Source organism: Gouania willdenowi, chromosome 21 (assembly GCF_900634775.1).
Source record: "Gouania willdenowi chromosome 21, fGouWil2.1, whole genome shotgun sequence".
Classification (NCBI taxonomy): domain Eukaryota; kingdom Metazoa; phylum Chordata; class Actinopteri; order Blenniiformes; family Gobiesocidae; genus Gouania; species Gouania willdenowi.
The window spans coordinates 18,282,675-18,304,318 of record NC_041064.1 but is presented as its reverse complement, the minus strand read 5'-3'; the positions used below and the strand labels follow the sequence as shown (position 1 = coordinate 18,304,318).

Below are 21,644 nucleotides of genomic sequence, written 5' to 3'. Positions count from 1 at the left end.
TTGTTTTATTAGATAAAATATTTTAGTTTGTGTTGTTTATGCCTCATAGATCAATGAATGGAACATCATTTACTTATAAAAGAAACAAAATGGCTGCTTGAAAGTTTGTTTTCTTCAATGTACACAGTAAACACTCTCATTGACATTTTTGCAAAAGTTTCACGTATTGCATTGTGGGATGTGGAGTCTCATAAATAGAATTATAGACGTGTTTTCACTTACTGTGGTTTTGTGTTTCATTTGAACACAATTCAATTGTAGGCAGTTTTTCCACACATTTTATATATATATATATATATATATATATATATATATATATATATATATATATATATATATATATATGTACCCACAACTCAAACAAGTTGTTTTACAATTAGTCCAACTCAATTTTATGAAATTTTTGGTGTAACTCATTTTTATCCAAAATAATGATAATTATATATTTTGTTAATATAGTCAACTTAAACATTGTTCTAAACTCCCAAAACAATTCAGACATTCATTTTTATTAATTTAACCATTGTTTCAGTGCAAATAGTAAAAAGTGCACGTAATAAAAACCTTCCAGTGTAAGTACACTTTTAAACACTTTTAAAACATGAGATTATTTTGACCACAACAACAGCAAAAAGTGCTCTATTTCAACATGAAATTACATTTTTTTAAGGTCCAAACATTGATGAACTTTAAAAAAACATGCACCTGTCTTGAAAATGTAGTGTTTACGGTGGGAATTTAAACCTTTTTTCAGCTCATGATCTTTGATTTATTGATGAATAAGGTCTACACTTTGCGCTTATGTGAATATTGTGTCTCGCATATTTAATGTTTGCCATTATTAGGAGTAACAGATGTGGCAGTGTTAAAAAGCCACATCCCAGTCCAGGCCTCCTCAGCACCAGCAGAGCCTACAGAATGTCTGTTAGATAAAGCAGAACTTTCATTATCAACAGGAAATCACCAGCTTCGTGAACACACACACACGCTGCAAATCTCGTGAGCGGTGTATTTAAATCTCATACATCATAGCTGATGGATGTATGTGTGTTTCTTTTTTTTTAAAGGTACATTTTGAGAAACGATGCCTTTAAATGCCACAGTTTGTTACTTAACACGACAGCTGTGTGACATTTTCATAAACCTCATAATTTCTGTTTCTATAACTTGTATAGTAACAGAGCGGAAGTAACACCTTATGGAACATCGAAAACCACCAAAGTTTCACTGCAAACTTTCGATGTGCGTAGTAGTATCGGAGAAACACTTATACAAATATTCCATATGCCCTTTTCATATGTGTCGTTATGTTTTTGTGGAGCCTCAGATATAGTACGCCTGCATCCAAAGAGTCATTTCGAGGACTGAAGCTAGAACTCGTGGCAGTTACAACCGTCTGTTTGTGGGATGAAAATGGTCACATGATCCATTTCCTCCCTCTAAAACTGTGCCAATCGTTTCCTGTCAAGTTTTACTCAACAATAATATCTGTACCTCCATCTCAAACTGCCACTCCTTAACCTCCCTGCGACGGCAGTCATGTCTGCATCTGTGTCGACAAACGTGAGTCCTCAACAACATTCTGTTTTTACGATCAAGTAATATTCATGCTTGAATATGACGTTTTATTTTGTAAATTTACAGAAATGTTTTGATTGTTTTTCTCGGTTTGATTTTAAATTGAAAATGTAAACTTTAAAAGAAATTAAATTCAAAATAAGACTGTTTAATTAACTTTAATACAACAAAGAAAGTCGACAATTTCACCTTATAGAGCTACATTTATGGAAAACTGGGTATGAAGCACATTTCAGTGATAGAACTGACCTCTGTTGAAGCAATGCAAGGAGAAAAGTTCAAACTGTGAAATAATGAGTTTTGTGTTACTGTAGTTCTACACTTTATTGATTTCAACATACATGCCATTGCATAAATCAGTGTATGTGTGTTTGGTTTGTGGTCAACCCAGTGTACACCATAACCAAGTGCATGAACTTTCAGGGAAAGTTTCTCGATTCCTCAAATCTAAAAGACTAGAGGACGTGCTATTACGATCATGTATTTTAATTCTACACTTTTAAGTGAACACTTAAATTCATCATAATCTCTGACGGCTAAATTCCATTGATGAGTTGAAATTCTTAATTTTGTAAATCAAATTTCGGTTCAGTTGTGTACAAATCTAGTTTGTCTATGGCAAGCCCTTTTAACATTTAATAAGATATCTGCAATTCAATTGTTACATGTAAAAATCTAATTGCAGATATGTGTAATTCAGTTTCTACATGTCGAAATTACATTTTGACATGTTGAAATATATTTGTTACGTGTGAAAATGGCTTTACAGATATCTTGAATTAACATTTCAACATGTCAAAATTACATTTGAACATGTTCAAATGTAATTTCCACTGATGAAAACTAAATTGCTACATGTCCGCCAGACTTATTAAATGTTAAAAGGGCTTGCCATAGTTTGTCTAAATAACTCTCCAAAAGCTTTGTTTCTTTTTTTTTTTTTTTAATTATTATTACAACCAATTTAGAATTAAAATGACATTTACAACATATTTAATTGAGGATTTCTAAATTGAAATAAAGATGAATAAGAGGAAGAGGCACCCACAGCAACAGTTTCCTCTTCCTCACATCTCGAGTACAAATCTCTTCCTGTGTGATTGCCTTTTATCACCCACATCTTGTGCAAACTAGACTCTGTAACACATCTTTAATCTGTTTCAAAAGATCAAAACACCTGCAAACACAACTACAGTATGTGTCACCACGAACAAAAATTGTCAGATTGGAAATGTATTCACTATTATGTTATATTGGATAATTTTTGGTCAAAACTCTTGAAAATGAACTAATATTTCAATTATGTAAATTTAAAAAAATACACTTGACCTTTTTGATAACTAAATACTTTTTTTTTTTTTTTTTTTTTAAGGTTTGGCAATTCCCAGTGTTATCATATCTTCTGTTTTCTAACCGTGCCCCTTGATGGTTTGTTGTTATACGTTACACAGGTGATGGGTGATCATCCCTATGGAAACATCACAGCAGTGAACTACAGCGTGGTGAAGCTCGACGACGCAACCCTGTCCCTCCTTCAGAATAAAAGTCTTAGCGTGGCCATTTCTGTCATTTACGTCCTTATTACTGCAATTAACCTGGCTGGAAACGGCCTGTCCATGTGGCTCCTCCTCTTCCGCACGTCCCCAAAGACTCCTTCCATCATCTTCATGGTTAACCTCACCTTCACTGACTTGTCTGTAGGCGTTGCCCTACCTTTTCAGATCTCCTACCAGCTCCAGGGCTATCACTGGAATCAGGGGCCAAATATGTGCAGGTATGATGAGGGATTTTCTGAACTATGTTGATTTCATCAGTTATTGTTTTATTCTACTTTGTCTCATATATCACGTTCCCTGATTAACAAAAGAGACTAAAACTAAATGCGAGCGAAGGCAGAATGTCTGAAGTGACTGTGTGACTGAATATAATCATATTTTAATCATATTTTTGTCAACAAATAAAGACTGGAGGAACATTTAAACAATATTCTGACCTGCTATAAATACATGTAAAGTAATAGAAGTTACCGACAATATCCAATCTTTATATTTCCTTGAGTTTGTCTCCATTTTTTATTCAATTTGGGAAAAAATTGCGTAACATTTTTATATAAAATGGCAGTATTTTGGAAAAGATAAACAATTTACAATTAAAAATGACTGTCGTCATGTGATAAAAGCGTGGGAAAACTGTGCTCCCTGGCAAATATTGTGGATATATATTGGATTTATGTATTTGGAAAAATCAGAATGACTTGGTATTTTTACACAATGATTATTTTTTTCTGTCATTTTCACTTTATCTTCCGAACCAAATTGGAAGCTCTAAAGGGCCAGATTTGGCCCCCGGGCCTTGAGTTTGACACGCAATCTATAGATTCTGTCAACTTAAATTTGACTGAACTAAAAAAGATAACTATTAGTATTAAAACACGTTACATTTGGGTCAGAAAACGAAATGTTATGTCTATAACTTCTATTCCCTTTCAGTCGATTCACTCGTTACAACACATATAGTATGGGACATGTATACACGCCATGCAGAGCAGCTATGAACCGGAAACCAACCTCCAGCACCTCTAGTGCATGTTAGACCCACAACCGAATGGGCCACCGAAGGGGCCGTAACATCCAGACGGTAAAACCGAACAAAAGTGTGTGGTGATGACCAACTGGCAGCACGACAGATGTCACTAAAAGATGCCCCCCTAAACAAAGCCCACGATGTACATACGCCCCTGGTCGAATGTGCTCTCACACCCTGAGGTAACTGAAGACCCCTGCTGTTGTAGGCCAGGGAGATAGCCTCCACAATCCAGTGAGAAGCCCACTGTTTAGACAGGGCTTTACCCTTAGCTGGATTAGCAAAGCACACAACCAGCTGATCACATAAACGCACACACATAGAGCACGTACGGGACACATGGAGTGTAACCTCCTTTGCTCCTCAGATGCAAAAGGAGGAGGGCAAAAACTCATTAGCTCAAAAATCATGGAGCTATGAGCTGAAGGGATGACCTTAGGCACATATTTGAAAAGTGTTTTTGAAAAGCGGTAAAAATGGGACAAAGAAAGTTGCAAAATGGCCAAAGAAAATGGGTAAAAAGGGGTTAAAAAGTTTCCCCCTTTTGAGGTTTTCTGGGGGAATAATAATCAAAATTAGGACATAAAAAAGTCACATGTTAAGTATCACTGTCTTAATAATGGCTTCTATGTGGTGTCACTGATAATGTAGTGGGCTGGTCTGGACACAAAATGCCAGGGCTGAATTTTTGTCCCAGTCCACTCCTGCAGACCATTGAAAATGGTCATCAATAGAGGACTCAGAATTGATTCTTGTGTTTCGCCTGTCTGACTAGGCAATGATTGATACATGTAATAAATAAATTATTACTATTAGTAACACTTGTCATTATCATGTTTTTTTCTTTTCTTTACAGGTTCTTGACACTGGTATTCTACACCAATATGTACTGTTCCATCCTAACAATGATGGCCATCAGTATTGAGCGCTACCTGGGCATCGTGAGACCGATGCTGTTCAGACAGATCAGGGAGAGGAGGTCCATCACCGTCATCTGCTGCTTTCTAATGTGGGCGTTGGTACTGAGTGTGCTCTACCCACTCATGACCACAGATCTGACATTTGACGTTCCTGAACTGGGCATTACCACATGTTTCGACATACTGAAAAAAGACATGCTCCCCTCTCTGACAGCATGGGCAGCTTTCCTCATCACCACGGTGTTGGTGCTCTTCCTCCTCCCTTTCTGTGTCACAACGTTTTGCTACGTCGGTGTCATACGCAAGCTGACGCGTGACTCCAAGACTGCTCAGAAAAAACGGGCGATATCCCTTGCCCTCATAGTGCTTTTGGTCTTCACTCTCTGCTTTGCTCCAAATAACATCCTCCTGTTGACTCATTCTGTGTTGAGACTCTTCTACGGGAAGTCTCTGTACATGGCCTACAAACTGTCTCTCTGCTTAAGCTGCCTGAATAGCTGCCTCGACCCATTTATTTACTATTTTGCCTCCAGAGATTTTAGACACAAGTTAAAAGAAATAATAAATCTGCACAGCCTGAGCAGTGGAGACTCAGTAAAGCTGGAACAAACTCCACTAACTTAGCATTGGAAACTCAACACACAGACAGCACTTAATTATTGTTTTTGACCACCTCTAAAAAGGTAAAAGCAGCTCTGAGTGAGTCCCAATTTTAACATCTTGTACTGGAGGCTAAGTTTCATTTTAGAAAAAAAACCAAGCTAGAGAAGAAAGAGCATGTACTGTAGATCCTAGGTTCCCAAAGTAAGGTACGGGTTCCCCCAGGCAGTGCTTAATTTGTAAATGGACCAATACTACCACGTGAACACAAACAACTAATTAACCTAAATGTTAATTAAAGAACAATGAATCAGCATTAAGGAAGCGTGGACAATCACCCGTTACGGAGCTCATCCGTCTCCCTCTGAGTGATAGCTGTCAAAATCTGCCATGTTTCAACGCCAAAAAAAAATCAACGCAGCCACACCAGACTTTCAGAACACATTTACAAAATATTTACAAACTTTTAACACCCATAAAGGTGCTTTCACACCGTACGCGACTGAAGCAACTAGATTACATTCAAAATCAATGTAAATGACGCAACCTCAAGCGACGCGACTTGCGTGATTTGATAGTTGAAGAATTTTGAACTTTTCAAGCGACTTCAAGCGACAACTCCCCTAGCCGTCACTGTCTGCAAAGCCGAGACAGCAGCCCCTCCCTCCCGCTCCAGTGAGACGGCTGCAGCAGAAGACTGTACTACACTTCCTCAACTTTATCGGGGCAAAAATCAAGCGATAAACTCCTTGAATAAGCCATAAATTCTGAGTGAACTCATCCTTTAGTAACTCCTAAAGATGATTATTTAAACCGTAAAAGCGGTGCTGTCAATGATTAGTCCGGAGAAGAAGTGATCAGCCCTCTCGATGCAGCAGCCCTCTGTGCGCTCTTCAGTTTTGGGCGACCGTGGCTCAGGTGGTAGTGGGTTGTCTTCTGATCGAGAGGTTGGGGCTTCGATCCCAGTACCTGACTATGTGTCGAAGTGTCCTTGGGCAAGACACTGAACCCTAAGTTGCTCCCAGTGGTCGACTAGCGCCTTGCATGGCAGTCCTGTCCCACTGGTGTGTGAATGTGAGAGTGATTGGGTGAATGAGCTGATATGTAAAGCGCTTTGAGACTGCTTCAGTGTGGGGTTAAAGCGCTATATAAAATCAAGTCCATTTACCATTTTACCATTTACATTCAATTTTGTGTGTATACAATGACATTTTCAGTGATTCCAACTCAATAAAGGACACAGCTGTCCAAATATAATACTTGTAATCAAAACACCTAAAAGCAAATTAGGTGCTGAAAAAAAAGAGAAATGAGGTGCTGGATTCAATCAAATATACTGTAAGTGCCTTTCAAAATATGAATTAAGCTCTGCCCCCAGGAGTACACAAATTGTCACGTGGGTACGTGAATTAAAATTAAAAACAGTGTGACAACATTGGAAACTAGAATACAAATAACACCAGTCAGAAATCTCCATGCATTACCACAAATTATACATTGGCCTTTGTAACACTACCCAAATATGACGAGAGCTACGTGGCTTGACATTATCAAAATGTGCTTTGGTGCCTTTTTCTATCACGTACTTGTGTGAAAGTTAATTTCAAGCTTTGACGAACATGAAAACAAAATACAGAACAAAACATTGCGTGGAGACAGATTTAAGACCGTCACAAATTCAGCCAAACATTGCAATTGTATTTCACAGTTTCAGGGTGATGGAAAAAAAAAAATGTGTTTATCATTGAAATGCCAGTAGGCTAGTTAAATTGAGTGATAATTCCAAATAATGTTATTAGTCTTTTTTTTTTTTTTTTTGGATGTATTATATCTACAGGATTGGTAAAATTCTGAGATACATTTTATTGTAGGGCTACAGTGTATCTGACATTACATTATTGTGTTTTTTTAAAGGAGCACAGGGCAGGATTTGAGAAAAAAAAAAACATTCATTTTAAGTTTTTTTATGTTAATGTGCAAGAATAGAGGGTACATTGCTTCAAGTTAAATGTCTGAAGGGGTACAGGACTGTGAAAATGTTTTAGATAAAATGGAAAGCTATATGTATATATTATGTGTTTTTTAATTTTTTTTAAAGAATGTGTACAATTTTGATGTGTTTTTTAAAAATGTAAATAAAATGCATGTTTTTTTTTGGTTTTTTTACCCCACAAATTTCAACTTTTCGCTATCAAATTTCTTTTTTTTTTCTTTCTTGCAATCATTTGCTTTCTTTTTATCAGTCTGTGTTTTACAGTGGCTGAGAACAGCGCAAAAAAACACTTTTACAAACGGCCGCAACACGTTTACAAATTATTGCAACACTTTTTCAAATGCCACAACAAATTTACAATTTTGAAAACAAATGTACAAATTATTATTATTTTTTTTAATTATTTAATTTAATTTTTTTACAAATGTTGAGATGGATTGACAAAGGCACATGCAATGTAAAAGTGTTTCCATATTTGTTAATTAGTTTTGACCTTTTGCATAAGCAATTTGTAATTTTGTTGGGGTTGTTAACGTGTTTTGCACCTCTCAGCCGCCGTAGTTTTTCTATTATATAACATAGATATATGTCTGTTAAGTAAAGTTCATTTTAGGTGTGGGTTGAAGAAAAGCCAACGTGTCTCTTTTTGTACTTCATTAAATCATGACAAAACGAGTTGAGAAAAGCTGCAAAATACACATTTGAGAACTTTGGAATATCAAATGCATAGATTTGAAATATGATATTAAATATAAAAATCCGTCTAAAACTTGGTCGGTATCGGCGTTAATTTCCGTCCAATGCGTCATCACGTACGCGCAGTGACGTAATACGTACGTTCAGCGGATGGCTCGAGCTGTCAGTTTCCGGGACTGGTTGTGGTGACGGTGAGATTCACAGTTTGTCATCTGTCGCGAAAAAAATCATTTATATTTGACTTCTGTATTTAAAATACGTGACTTGCGTGTTTTTGTGTGCACTATATGCGAGTGAAATGTTCCGCTGTGGCTCTTATTTTGTTAATACAACCGTAGCGTCATACCTTGTGTTTGCTAATAGTTAACTCCAGCACGATGGAGTATTAGCAGAATAAATGTTAATGCATGGTGTGGTTTTTCTATAATAATTTTTATTATGTTAACACTTTAGGTATGTTTTTTGTGTGCAGAAACTAGTATTTTTGCTCGCATGTTTGAGAAACTATCAAGTTTGTTGTACCAAAGGCAAGATTTGAACTAAAACGAAGATGTTTGTCTTTTCTAAGGGGTTAACTTGTGGAATAATGTTAAAAGAAATAAAAATGAGTGACACAGTATTTATTTTCAAAAAGAAAAAGTCTAAATATATTATTAGAAAGCTATGTAAAGTTTGTTAGGGTATAAAGTGTATTTTTGTTAAATTATATATGTAATACATGAACTTGAATGTAATGATTTATGTTGGGCATATAAGCATTTTTTTGTTTCAGTCATTTTAGATATTTTTGACTTTATTATTGTTCATTATGTTTGAAGATTTTTGTTAGATTGAAACAAATAAAGTGAACTGAACACCAAAAGTACTATAATTATAACCATCAACGTGTATAGGTGGGATCACACAAATAAAATAATGATAAATTATTTATTAGTCAGACTTAAGCAGAAACTCTTACTTGACTTAATGGAACATTTGTGAAAGTCAGTTTTTATTTAACAAATTGAACAAGGTGGCCTTTAAAAAAAAAAAAAGAAAGAAAACAGTCATTCGCTAGTAAAAAAATATCTTTTTTTCTTACCAGTTAATAATTAATTTCACTTCAAATCCCATAACTATTGTAAAGAATAAAAGCAATATACACCCAGAGTGGGATTTTTGTCTGTGAACTTCAGCAGTCACCTGTGAACCCATAACTTGCTGTGAGATAAATGAGGCCACATCCATAATGTTTAACTTTGTTCACCCTCAGAAAGGCCAAGACCAACATGGTGCTGAACCCAGTCATTTCCAAGCTCACTGGTAAACTGGTGGTGCTGGCCAGTGCGTCCCCTAGACGAGTGGAGATACTACGCAATGCGGTACGTTCACTGATTAACTGCAGCATTATTATTCATATAGTTAAATCACTTTGTGTGTGTGTGTGTTTTTTTTTTTTAATATAAAATTGGAACAAACATTAAACTTGATCAGCTTTGTTGATGCCATTTAATCAATTCCTTGCTCAGTGTATTCTGATATCACAAGATTTTACCATCTCTGGGGTCGGGCTGGGTAAAAAAAAAAAATTGATCTAATCAATTTATCAAATTTGTTGATAAAACCATTTTAGTTTTGCAAATTTGAGTTTGAATTTTTTTTTTTTTAAATTTTATTTATTTTTTTCCCACCACAGTCTTTTCGGACTTTTTTGCATTTAGTCCTTGTGGGTTACCGTAGCGCGATGTGAGCCAGCCCCCTCTTTGTTTACATGCGTTTACCCTTTGAGTTGGCTATATGTGTGCCGCAGGCATGTTTAATTTTTTATTCACACTATGCTGAGATGCTAAGGGAAGAGTTTATTTTTAAATTTTTTATTGTAATGTTATAAAATATGTAGTCAATTTAAGCTACTGTGAAGGCACTGTTGAACTTTTGGTTAAACTTGGGTTAAAGCTTGCAATTGTTGAATGACAGAGCCTCATTTACTTTTTATTTTGGGATTGTTATAAGCATTTTAACTCTTGAGGACAATCACAGCAATAAAGTTGCATTTTTGACAATACAGTATATCTGATGTCTGCAGTCATTTTTAAGTGCATTGAAAAAAATAAAATAAAATTGAAAATCAAAACTTGAATTTTTCATAAAAAAATGTAAGATTTTTTTTTCAGACAAAATCGGCCAGACCTACTTTGGGGGAAAATAGTGTTTTTTTTGTATTTGCATTAATATCATCTTAGATTGTTTCTGTTTGAGATGACTATTGTTGAAATTAGTGTTATATCAACTAGCATGAGTATGTGTTTGAAGGATGGATGTACAAAAAGGTGTACATATTCTGTACTTTGTAGTGTTATAAAGGGGTATATTTGCAGGTGCAAAATAAAATAGTGTGTGCAATTTCCCTGGTTTAATTCTAAGGGACATGCGCATGATAAATGTGTTTGTTGTTTTTTTTACTCATTTCACGACGCGATCGAAATTGGGAGCCGTAATCTCAAAACAACATGAAATATAGCGTTTTGCAACACACTTAAATAACTTTTAGCAGTACAAAAACTTTTTTAGTATTGACTTTCTTTTGTGGACTGGAGGAGGGTCTTCTTCTACTGATTATTAGAGGTTGTAAATGAACAGATTGGTGCGCTCGCGCCCCCCTCACACTGTGGTCAAAAGCTGAATAGGTTTCATTTCTGGGTCAACATAAATGTGCCATCCAGGCGAAATAGAATTAAAATTAATGTTTATAATACCAACACCAAATAAGTCCATAATAATGCATGCACACACTCAACGTATGTGCAAGCAGTCAAAAAAGTTTCAGGTTGAACAGACACCGCGTCGAGGAGAAATTTGCTCCACAAACACGCACGCACACACGCAGAACTTCCGTGATTTATTAGAGGGATAAAGTTGAATTGATTGAAGACAAGTATCGGTTTCCAAAGCTGTGTGTGTGATTTTCTTTCTATCAGGGTCTTCGCTTCGAGGTTGTACCCTCCTGGTTTAAAGAAACCCTTGATAAAGGACTTTTTTGTACACCTTACGATTATGCTGTGGAGAATGCCAGGCAGAAGGCCTTGGAGGTGGCCAGGAGGATGCCCTTTGTGAGTAAAGATACTATTTGTTGGACAGTTTCAATCAATCCCTCAGTCGGGTGACGACAAAGCCTGTTTCATGTCTTCCATCTATAGAAACACAAGAAAACTCCTGATATTGTAATCGGAGCTGACACAATTGTGGTAAGTTTGTAAAAAAAAGTGTTTGTAATTTAGTGCATTCCTCATATTTTGTCATCAAATCTGGTTGTTTTTGTTCCCGCAGACTGTTGATGGCATGATTCTAGAGAAGCCCAAAGATAAAAATGATGCCTATAGGATGCTATCGAGGTTTGTACAATTTCTGTGGATTCACAGTTTTTACTTTAGACTAATTATCTATGAGATTAAGTTTTTGGGTATTATGATAGATGACAAGTTGTCATAGAAATCACATGGATAAATATCCCAAATTATGACTATTTTCCACAAGGTAAAGCAGTAACTGAATCAAAAAGCCTTATTTATATATTGTATAACTCACTGATTGTTCCATATCTGACTTCTTGTATTGAACTGTGGGGCAGTGTCTGTAAATCATACACAAATCCACTTTTTCTTTTACAGAAATGTGCGCTGAGAATTATTATTGGAAGTGGATACAGAAAACATACAAACCCAATGTTTATACAGCAAAACATATTAAAGTTTCATAATTTGGTAGAATACAACATTTTAAAAACCATGTGCAAAGCTCATTTAAAAATCTTACCCACTAATATGCAAAAAAGAGAATGATTAAGAGAGAAAGTAACGTAATCGTATGTATCTTGCTAACTACTCTGTACTGTACATAGCTATTATGTATATATTGCTATTTCTGTGGATGTCTGACGGAGGAAATCAGCACCTGCTTTATACTGTGCTTATTACTGTACAACATATTGTTATTGTGTAATTATATATTTTGGGGGAATCTGGACAAGATTTTTTTTTAAAGTTTTTTTTATTTATTAATTTTGCGATTATGTATTATTTATTGTTTAAGGGATTCATTTCTATGTGTAGTAAACTCATTTGTATATATGTATCAATATGCACAAGAGAAATGGACTTGTGAGATAAAAATTGTCGGCGGGGGTGGGGATATGTGCATAATATTGCATAAAACTGTAAACTACAAATTCGACTATAATCACTAACCACACATGAATAAAAGTGTATCATAAAAAAAAAGAGAGAGAAAGCGATTGTAACTTGTGAGGAATAGAGAAAAATTAAGAACAGTGACAAAGAAAGTTGCATTTCGGTTCAGGGGGTCAGACTATGGAACAAACTAAATGACATCAAATTATAAAGATCACTTAATATGTTTAAGAAGAATTTGAAATGTATTATGCTGAAGAAATATGAGACAGAATTGTAACTGTATTGTGGTTTTAAATGAGATGTGACAATGACAGCGTTGCACTTTGCCTTTGTTTCATGCCATTTATTAATTTATGGAGGGGGCAGATGTGATGAGTTGTATTTCTTTCTGCTTCTTTTCTTTCATCTTTTTCTTTTTTCAATCCGTTTTAATGTCTTGAATGAGATAAATGACCAATATTTGTTTTCTCTCTGGTTTTCAGTCTGAGTGGTAAGGAGCACAGTGTGTTCACTGGTGTTGCCATCATGCTGTGCCATGAAGAAGAACGTAAGTAACGACTTCCTGGGAGTTGAATATATGTAACCTATGACCAAGCTTTCTTTTGCAACAAAGATATTTACAGAGAAACTTCATATAAAACTTTTGCCCATTTTGGCACTTAATGTTGACAACCCAAGTATTTCCCTTTGTGAGCACATTCCTGCACTGTGCTGCTCACAGATGAGGAGGTCGATTACCAATTGATCGACTTCTATGAAGAAACAAAGGTGAAGTTTGCTGATCTCTCAGAGGATCTGCTGTGGGAGTACATCAACAGTGGTGAACCCATGTGAGTATGAACTCCTGAACTTTAATCTATGCAGCAGCTATTGATCGCTCCTGGTTTAGTAACCCTATTAAACATTTGACCAGTGGAGGTCATTTTCCTGCTGCTGAGCTTGATGCACTTGTTGCTTTTTGGACTTTGATGCCTGAAGGTCTACTTTGTTTATCTTGAGTCACTTGACATTTTACCTCCAAGTCAAAAATGTGAACAAAGGTCAGTGAGAGTGTTTGAGTTTAGCTGCATTTCAATGTTTAGGAATCAATAGAGTTATTTAGAATGTGTTGAGCCATGTATATTCCGTAGGGCTCTGAGATATATCGAGATTCAACATATATTAAGTTTTGTAATTTGGCGATATAGAAAATGACATTGTCGACTATTTCAATATACAGTATGTGTGTTTTATAGCTTATTTAGTATCAAAATGCTTGTTTCTAATTGTGTCCTAACCCAGACCTTCCCCTAAACACCCACACTACAGAACTCACTCATTCATGCTGTCCCATATAGCAGGGGTTCTCAACCTTGGGGTCAGGAGACACTGGGAGGGGGTTGCCAGATGCCTTTACGAAACTAAGAATATCATTTTTAACAATTATAGCCCATTTTTGCTTACTTTTACTCTTTTTCTGCCACTACACCTAACGTGCCATATTTTAACCTATTTTCATCACCTTTTCTTGCCATTTTTGCTCCTTTTAATGCATTTTTGCTACATTACTCCCATTTTTGACAGTTCATCAAATTCCCATTCCTTTTCTGCACATCTTTTCTACTTTTAAGACATTTTCGACACTTATAAACCCTTTCCACTACTTTTCCTCTTAATGTCACATATGTTGAGCTATTATTGTCACTTTTAACCTCTTTTCACCACATTTCAAGCTTCTTTTTGCCAAATTAACCATATTCACGATTTGTCATGCTCATTATTTGCCAGTTTAAACTAATTGTTCCAATATTGACACTTTTAACCTTTTTTTTTTTTACCACTTTTCTGTTTTTGGCCACTCTAATTTGCAACTTTGAACCAATTTCTGTGGTTATTAAAATCCTATTTCACCACCTTTTCCACCATTTTTGGTCACTTTGAACCCATTTTATTTCTGATTAAAACAAGGATTTACATCTTTAAGATAGATGATTATATACTGCGGTGCAAATAATAATAAACTTCCTGGATAACAGTGGATATTATTCAGATCATTAATTATGGGTTTATCACAGATTCTTAGAAATATGGACCATCATGGACCCCCCAAGCTCTTCCCTTTATGCCCCCATCGATGGCCCTGTCTCCACGTGACTGTTCTAGAATGTACATGCTTACACCCTAAGCTTGTTTGGCATATTGTGTCAGCAAATTTATGTCAGAATTGTCTTTCTGGTAAGACTTAATTTGAGTTATCGAGATTTATCTTGTACATCGCCATTTTGAGAAAAAATATCAAGATATGAGTTTTGGTCTGTATCGCCCAGCCCTAATATCCAGTGTATGTATGTCTGTGTCTCAGGGACAAGGCAGGTGGCTATGGCATTCAGGCTCTAGGAGGAATGCTGGTGGAATACGTCCACGGAGACTTTCTCAATGTTGTCGGTTTCCCCCTCAACCACTTCTGCAAACAACTGGACCTCATTTACAACCAGTCTACCTCCTCCTCAGTGCAGAAAGACGAGTGTGACCTGAACCGTAACGGCACTGATTCCACTCACTCCCTCAATGACTCAGCAGCTCCGACAAGCTGCAGCTCTTCAGCCGATCACCCTATCCAGAGCAGCCCCTCAGACAGCCCTGCACATAAGGTTAAAGTAGTAAAATAAGAGTAAATAATTCCTTTTAGGATTTTCACAAGATATTTCTCTTTTAGGTTCAAAGAAAAAGCAGCGAAACTGAAGTGAGCAAAAGTTCGTTGACTGTAGGTAACAATGAAGAACACAATGGGACCGAAGAGGGAGAATGTGAACCTACAAAAGAAGAGATTGAACGCATTATGGAGCTGTTGGATGGATTCAAAGCCTCTAAGGTAACTCACTTACAATAACACAATGACAATGACACAATTTAATTGTTGAATCCTTTTGATTCTATTTAGAGAAAATCATTATTTCTGATGACTTTCCCTTTAGACTTTCAACAAGTCTAAAGGGGAACTGAAACACAACAATCAGGGTTCTCGCCAGTATCAGGGCCCCCAACACTGTGATTTTCATCCCCTACGCTGTGATGTTGGCCCCTACGATGTGTTTCAATCAGTGTAGGGGGACTTTTCTTTTGTTTTTGTTTTTTTTTAATTAGTACCGGTGTAATAATTGTTGCACACTTGGACACGTACGTGACTCTTATGGTGCTCAATGGCCAACAACTAGGTGGGCCGAGCACAGGAGTTTCAAAGCGTCTTGGAATCAGTCTTTTGAATAAAATGTGTGAAATGTATTTTCTCCACAGTGTCTCTGAGTATTTATTAGTGGAGGACCTATACCAAGCTTGAGTTACTCTCTAGCTCCATTTATATTGACCCTTCACTAATTTCAAAATAACTTTTAGTTTTAAAGTAAAGTTGTAACAAAGATTTAAAAAAAAAAAACAAAAAAAAAAACTTTAGCTTTACTTGACAAAATTTGGCTCTCAAAATGCACGAAATAGTGTTTCAGATAGATATAAATTTCAAAATTTTCCACGGGATCCCTCTACAATACTTGCGCCGGCAGCGTGCGCGTGATGCAATCCCCCTACGCTGTGAAAAATTCCTGGTGAGAACCCTGACTTACATCAGTTTCTTCAATTCTGGGCCAATTTAGGGATCATTGGTCGATTGCAGATCCATCCTACATAGATATTTAGTCACTGATTGTTCCCCCATTCACATAAAACGTTTCTGTCTTTCCATCCAATGTTCCAGGCGTTGTTTACAGCATCTAAGTTAGGATTGTTTGACCTGCTGCACAGCACCCCTGGGCTGGCTGCAGCACAGGTGGCCCAGCAGATCAAAGCCTCTGTAAAAGGCACTGAATGTTTACTGGAAGCCTGTGCGTCTCTAGGGCTGCTCAAAGGCGCACAGGGAGGTCAGTTGGTCACATGGCTTTTTTGATCAATACATGATGGTCATCTTCAGGGCTTAGTATTCCTACGCCTAACGTAAAGAAAAGCTCACATGTTGTTTTTGTTATTGTTGTTTTGTTGTTGGCGTTGCCACTACAGCATGTCAAAGGGCTGTGTACGAGAACACAGAACTGGCTGAGCGTCTTTTGCGGTCGGACGCTTCCTTTTCACTGCTCGGATACATCGAGCACTGCAACGACACAATCTGGCCTCTATTTTCTCATCTTGAGAGCGCTGTGCTGGAGGGAACGCCCCAGCACGGGAAGGCCTTCAGCAAGAAGAATAAAGATCTGTCACAGGTAAAAAATCCATCACTTCCACCTGTGGTGCAAATGATTGAAATGAGGATTAATTCTAATGTTGTTACTTTTTTCGCCAAAGAAAACCTGCAGCAACAGTCGAGAAGTAAAAAGGAGATTCATGAACGCTATGGACAGTATCGCAAAAGTGACGGGAAAAACAATAGCAACAGCCTTCGACCTTTCTGCTTATAAAACTGCCTGTGACCTTGGCGGTAAGGAAACGACCTAGATTGGGTGTTCTCAACTTTAGGGTCAGGACCCCATTTGGGGTCGTGAGACACTGGCAGGGGTCGCCAGATGCCTTCAAGAAACTCAGAACATTTTGTGAACAATTTGAGCCCATTTTTGTTTATTATTGCCCTTTTTCTGCAACTCCACCAAACGCATCATATTTTAACCTTTTTTCATCACTTTTTCTTGCCACATTTTTGCTCCTTTTAATGCATTTTTGCTACATTACTCCCATTTCTGCCACTTATCTATCAAATTTCAATGCCTTTTCTGCACATTTCTCCACTTTCAAGACATTTTTGGCATTTTTAAACCACCACTTTTCCACCTAATTGTCACATTTAACTTTTTTCACCATATTTCAAGCTTCATTTTGCCAATTTAATCACATTCACAATTTATCATGCCCATTATTTGCCAGTTTAAACTAATTGTTGCTACTTTTTAAATAACATTATCCCCCACCCACCCCATTTCTGCCAATATTAACACTTTACCACTCTAATTTGCAACTTTGAACCAATTTCTGTGGTTTTTAAAATCCCATTTCACCAACTTTTTTTTTTCTGATTAAAACAAGGATTTACATCTTTAAGATGACAACATACTATAACCCAGAAATGATAAACTTTCTGGATAACAGTGGATATTATTCAGATAAATAAATAAATGTGGGTATCACAGATTCATAGAACAATGGACCATAATTTTCATGGAGGGGCCACAAAAAGCTGCCCCCTTTATTCCCCCTTATAGATGTCCCTGTCTCCACATGACTGTTCTTGAAAGTTCATGAACCACCTTCAGGTGGTCCTCTGTCTCTGGGCATCTTTATTTTGGGGTTTGTGGGTTGAAAAGGTTGAGAACCCCTGACCTACCAGGAGATGGCTTGGAATCTTCAGATGCGTTGCTACATATTGTAGACGTGGGCCTAATCTGATTCATGTGGTTTTATTTTTGTTAGGTTGCACGGGTGCTATGGCCCATGAGTTTACTAAAGCCCACCCCGGCCTCGCCGTCACTGTGTTTGACTTGCCAGCAGTGATTGAGATGAGGGATTATTTCCATCCTGTTCACACAGATGACAGAGTTTCATTTGTAGCAGGTCAGTGAACGCATCTATATTGTTCTTTTAGCAGTGAATGATGAAACCATGCAAGTGTCATCACTACAGACGTGTGTAGTTAGAGGATGACGTAGGGAGGATTGGGATACAGATGTCGACTTTGACTTCAAACTTCACTGATTTTATTTCAGGAGACTTTTTTCAGGATGAGTTGCCAAAGGCCGACCTCTACATTTTGGCCAGAATTCTTCACGATTGGCCGAATGAGAAAGTGTGTGTTCTCCTAAGGAAAATAGCAGATGCTTGCACACCAGGTAAAAACTGGATGATAAATGTGGATCAGCATTTTTTTCATTTGAGAAAACATTTAAATGTATTATTTTTTTTTTTTTTAATTTAAATAGATTTTTTTATTATTATTATTGCAATGTTTTTTTTCTTTACATTTTTTTTTCTTAATTTACATATTTTAAATCTAAAAAACATTACCGGTAATCAAAATATTTTTTTCATTTTTTTGTTCGTTTAAATCAGTCCAGTGTATTTCTGGATGTGGTTTGTTTGTGATTAAATGTAATGCTGAATGACAAAGTGTTATACGAGATGTTTGGATTAAAATTTGTTTTATTTTTTATGTCATTTGTTTATTTGGAGAGGACAGTGCACATTAATGAACACCAGTGCAATACTTGGTGTAAACGTGCCAGATTTAGCCATGAGCTACTTTCCATCCCGTAGTCTTCGTACATTTAAGACAATGACAATAAAAGATACAGACATGGACATACGCTAATATAGACATTATTTACAACCAACCAAGCAATTTCTGTAAAGGTGGAACAGTCTAGAGCAGTACACATTTTTTAAAGTACCATTTTTTGTCATACTTGATAAATTGCTAAATATGTAAATCATAGACATCAGTATAATTTTTCACAAAATCCTCAGTGATATTTTCATATTCAGACAAAAATCTGCATACATTACTCAAATATAATATCAAACAGTATTTATCTGTTTTTAATTTTTGTAAAGGTAATAAAAAAAGATTATAAAATTATAAAATGTAAGAAAATGAGTATTACCTTACCCCGATGTAATGTGTGTGTGTGTGTGTGTCCCAGGCTGTGGACTCCTGCTCAGTGAGATCTTTCTGGAGGAGGATCGACACGGGCCGAGCCGTGGGCTGCTGCAGGCCCTCAGTATGAGCGAGGGGAAACAAAGGAGCGTTAGCGAGTACAGCCGACTCCTGGAGAGCTTCGGCTTCTCCACGGCACACGTTACACACACACACAACTTCCTGGATGCTATGCTTTGCATCAAAGTGTAAAACACTCATCCGCACTGTATAGGAAGTGGTACTTTCTGTGTCGGAAATAATCAAACACTAAGCTCAGGAATGTTTTAGTTGTTGTTTTTTACTTAATCAACTGTAACTGTGAAGCATAAAGAAAAATTTGTAGTGTTTTTGTGTGTAAATTTGATTGATAAAATATTTCCCTAATTAAAATATTTGTGTTTCTGTAGCTGGTCCATGATAATGCTAATAGAACCATTAGAATAAGTGAGACATGCTGCTTTAAAATACATACGGCAGGTAACACTGAGTTTACTTTTTAGATGTGTGATGGACATAACTTCAGCTCTTATTATATTTCTAGAAAAATTTGACTACAATGTATCAAATTTCTATAACATTAATTCATCAAGCAGGTAATTAATTTAATTTAATCATTAGAAAATGATCAAATTGAATGTCACAGTTTAATAAATGCGATTGCAGTGTGTTCAATATTATTGTGTTCCACAAACAAATGTAACAACATTAAATCAACGTTAAAATGAATTGGCTGAGATTGTGCGTTTGGTTTATTTGTGGCAGAAATGGCGTTTTATGATAATGCAGGAGTTGGTCAAATATTTGCCTGTTGTTTCTAAAAGTGCTAAATTGTAAATTTATATTTAACAAACTCAGATCTGTGCCTGTTTTTGCAAAAAAAAAAAAATGTAAACTTTAAAGTTTAGGTAGTGATGTTGCTTGAAATAGCTCCACATGCAATCCATTATGCCTCAACTAATAAACTTTCTAAGGATATTTTGGATCTCCTTATGTTCTCACTTCTTATTTTATAGTAATTAAGTTAGTAACTGATTTTTAAAATACTTTTTCCCCTCCTAACACTTTTATATTGTTTATTAACAGTATGTAAACAATTTTACTTTTAATGCCACTTAAACCTTTAACCACTTTTTTTAAATCGCAATTTTATTTCCACTCATATGCTGAGACTGTTCTCCAAATGTAATCTGAATATTATTTTACCCCAGACTTGGATTACATGTTTTAAAATGTTTGCTACGTCAGAGGAACCCCTCAAGGTGGCATTAAAGACTTGCAGATGTTTCCCAGGGGCACAGATGTGCACACAGGGTCCCTTTTGTGTAGATTCCCACCAGCAGTGAGGTTTGTGTGTTGCAAAGAACAATAAACAATAAATGACAAGCTATCACAATTCAAACCGTCCAAGGTCAGAAAATTAATGCGATCTGATCCTTTTGGTTTGATGGTGGTGATTAAGAAGAATCTGGCTCTGTAATTTCTTACAGACATATACCTCTTGGATTTCAGTTGAGAGGCAAACGTTGGGAGCCAAAAATCTGAGGGAAATGTGGGAATATCGCTGCTCACTTTGCATAACTCTTATTCTATGTGACGTTGAAAGTGTATCTGGACTACTCTTCGTTTTTGGACCCCTCTCTAAGTATATTTTCCTAGAACAGTAATAAGGGTGGTCATGTTATTCACAGTCATTTTCTTGTCAGTCCATGCTCAGGCTCTTTTTGAAATCTAACTGATTTCCATTTACTGCTCATGGATGGGAAAAGACACAGAAAAGGGGTGGATTCGAGTTCAAAAATGACACTAGAAAGCTGCAGTTTTCCTCACATGTCGGTTGCCAAAATGGGCATTTATTCAAACAGAAAAGTTCAATTTGATTTGTTAATTAGATGCTTTTAAAGAGATTAAATGGTGCTGCGGTCGTAGAATGTACAGATATGTGTCATATAATTAAAAAAAGCAGGGAATGTGTTCCATCAAAGCATGATGAAGTACTTCCATGTATAGGGATTTATGGAGCGCCCATTGCAAAGTTGCACATCCTAAAATAAACAGCAACATTTAGCAACAAACAATTTTTAAAAAACGTATGTGAATTTTTTTTGTGTTACTTTTGACCAGATTTACAGCAATGTTTGTGAAATAATAAAAATACATAAATGTTAAATCTAAATGTTATATGTAAATTTTAAATGTTAAATATAAATGCTAATATGCAAATTCACCAAAAGTACCAGTGACGGAACGTGCGCTTTAGAATCAACACTTAGATTTAAGATTTAGATTTAACATTTAGCATTTTTGTTTAGTTTTAATATTTATGTCTAAATCTAAAATTTAGATTTGACATTTCAATTTAGATGTAACATTTCAATTTAGATTTAACACTTAGATTCAACATTTAGCATTTATGTTTAGTTTTAATATTTACATCTAAATCTAACATTGAGATTTAGATT

General features: G+C 36.1%; 2 protein-coding genes across 2 annotated transcripts; both read left to right on the top strand.

The window, feature by feature from the left end:
- The first annotated feature begins 1,307 nt into the window (after positions 1-1,307).
- Positions 1,308-6,563, top strand: p2ry8 (P2Y receptor family member 8). The gene is made up of 3 exons (XM_028436550.1): positions 1,308-1,563; positions 3,030-3,352; positions 5,018-6,563. Exons 1-3 carry the CDS (start codon positions 1,540-1,542, stop codon positions 5,703-5,705), a joined length of 1,035 nt encoding a protein of 344 aa, XP_028292351.1. The 5' UTR covers positions 1,308-1,539; the 3' UTR covers positions 5,706-6,563.
- Positions 6,564-8,490: 1,927 nt separating this feature from the next.
- Positions 8,491-19,911, top strand: asmtl (acetylserotonin O-methyltransferase-like). Its single transcript, XM_028437029.1, has 15 exons — positions 8,491-8,561; positions 9,623-9,731; positions 11,328-11,459; positions 11,547-11,594; positions 11,677-11,741; positions 13,022-13,086; positions 13,261-13,369; positions 14,881-15,169; positions 15,235-15,390; positions 16,267-16,429; positions 16,566-16,765; positions 16,848-16,980; positions 17,964-18,104; positions 18,257-18,379; positions 19,190-19,911. The coding sequence occupies exons 2-15, from the start codon at positions 9,639-9,641 to the stop codon at positions 19,393-19,395; spliced, it is 1,923 nt and encodes a 640-aa protein (XP_028292830.1). The 5' UTR covers positions 8,491-8,561; positions 9,623-9,638; the 3' UTR covers positions 19,396-19,911.
- The last annotated feature ends 1,733 nt before the right edge of the window (positions 19,912-21,644 follow it).

Bases quoted from the DNA above. Each gene is read 5' to 3' on its own strand.
- asmtl (XM_028437029.1), top strand. From the start codon at position 9,639: ATGGTGCTGAACCCAGTCATTTCCAAGCTCACTGGTAAACTGGTGGTG. The intron at 9,732-11,327 runs GTACGTTCACTG...TCTTTCTATCAG, and splicing joins TGGAGATACTACGCAATGCG to GGTCTTCGCTTCGAGGTTGT. The intron at 13,370-14,880 runs GTGAGTATGAAC...TCTGTGTCTCAG, and splicing joins ATCAACAGTGGTGAACCCAT to GGACAAGGCAGGTGGCTATG.
- p2ry8 (XM_028436550.1), top strand. From the start codon at position 1,540: ATGTCTGCATCTGTGTCGACAAAC. The intron at 1,564-3,029 runs GTGAGTCCTCAA...TACGTTACACAG, and splicing joins CTGCATCTGTGTCGACAAAC to GTGATGGGTGATCATCCCTA. The intron at 3,353-5,017 runs GTATGATGAGGG...TTTTCTTTACAG, and splicing joins CAGGGGCCAAATATGTGCAG to GTTCTTGACACTGGTATTCT.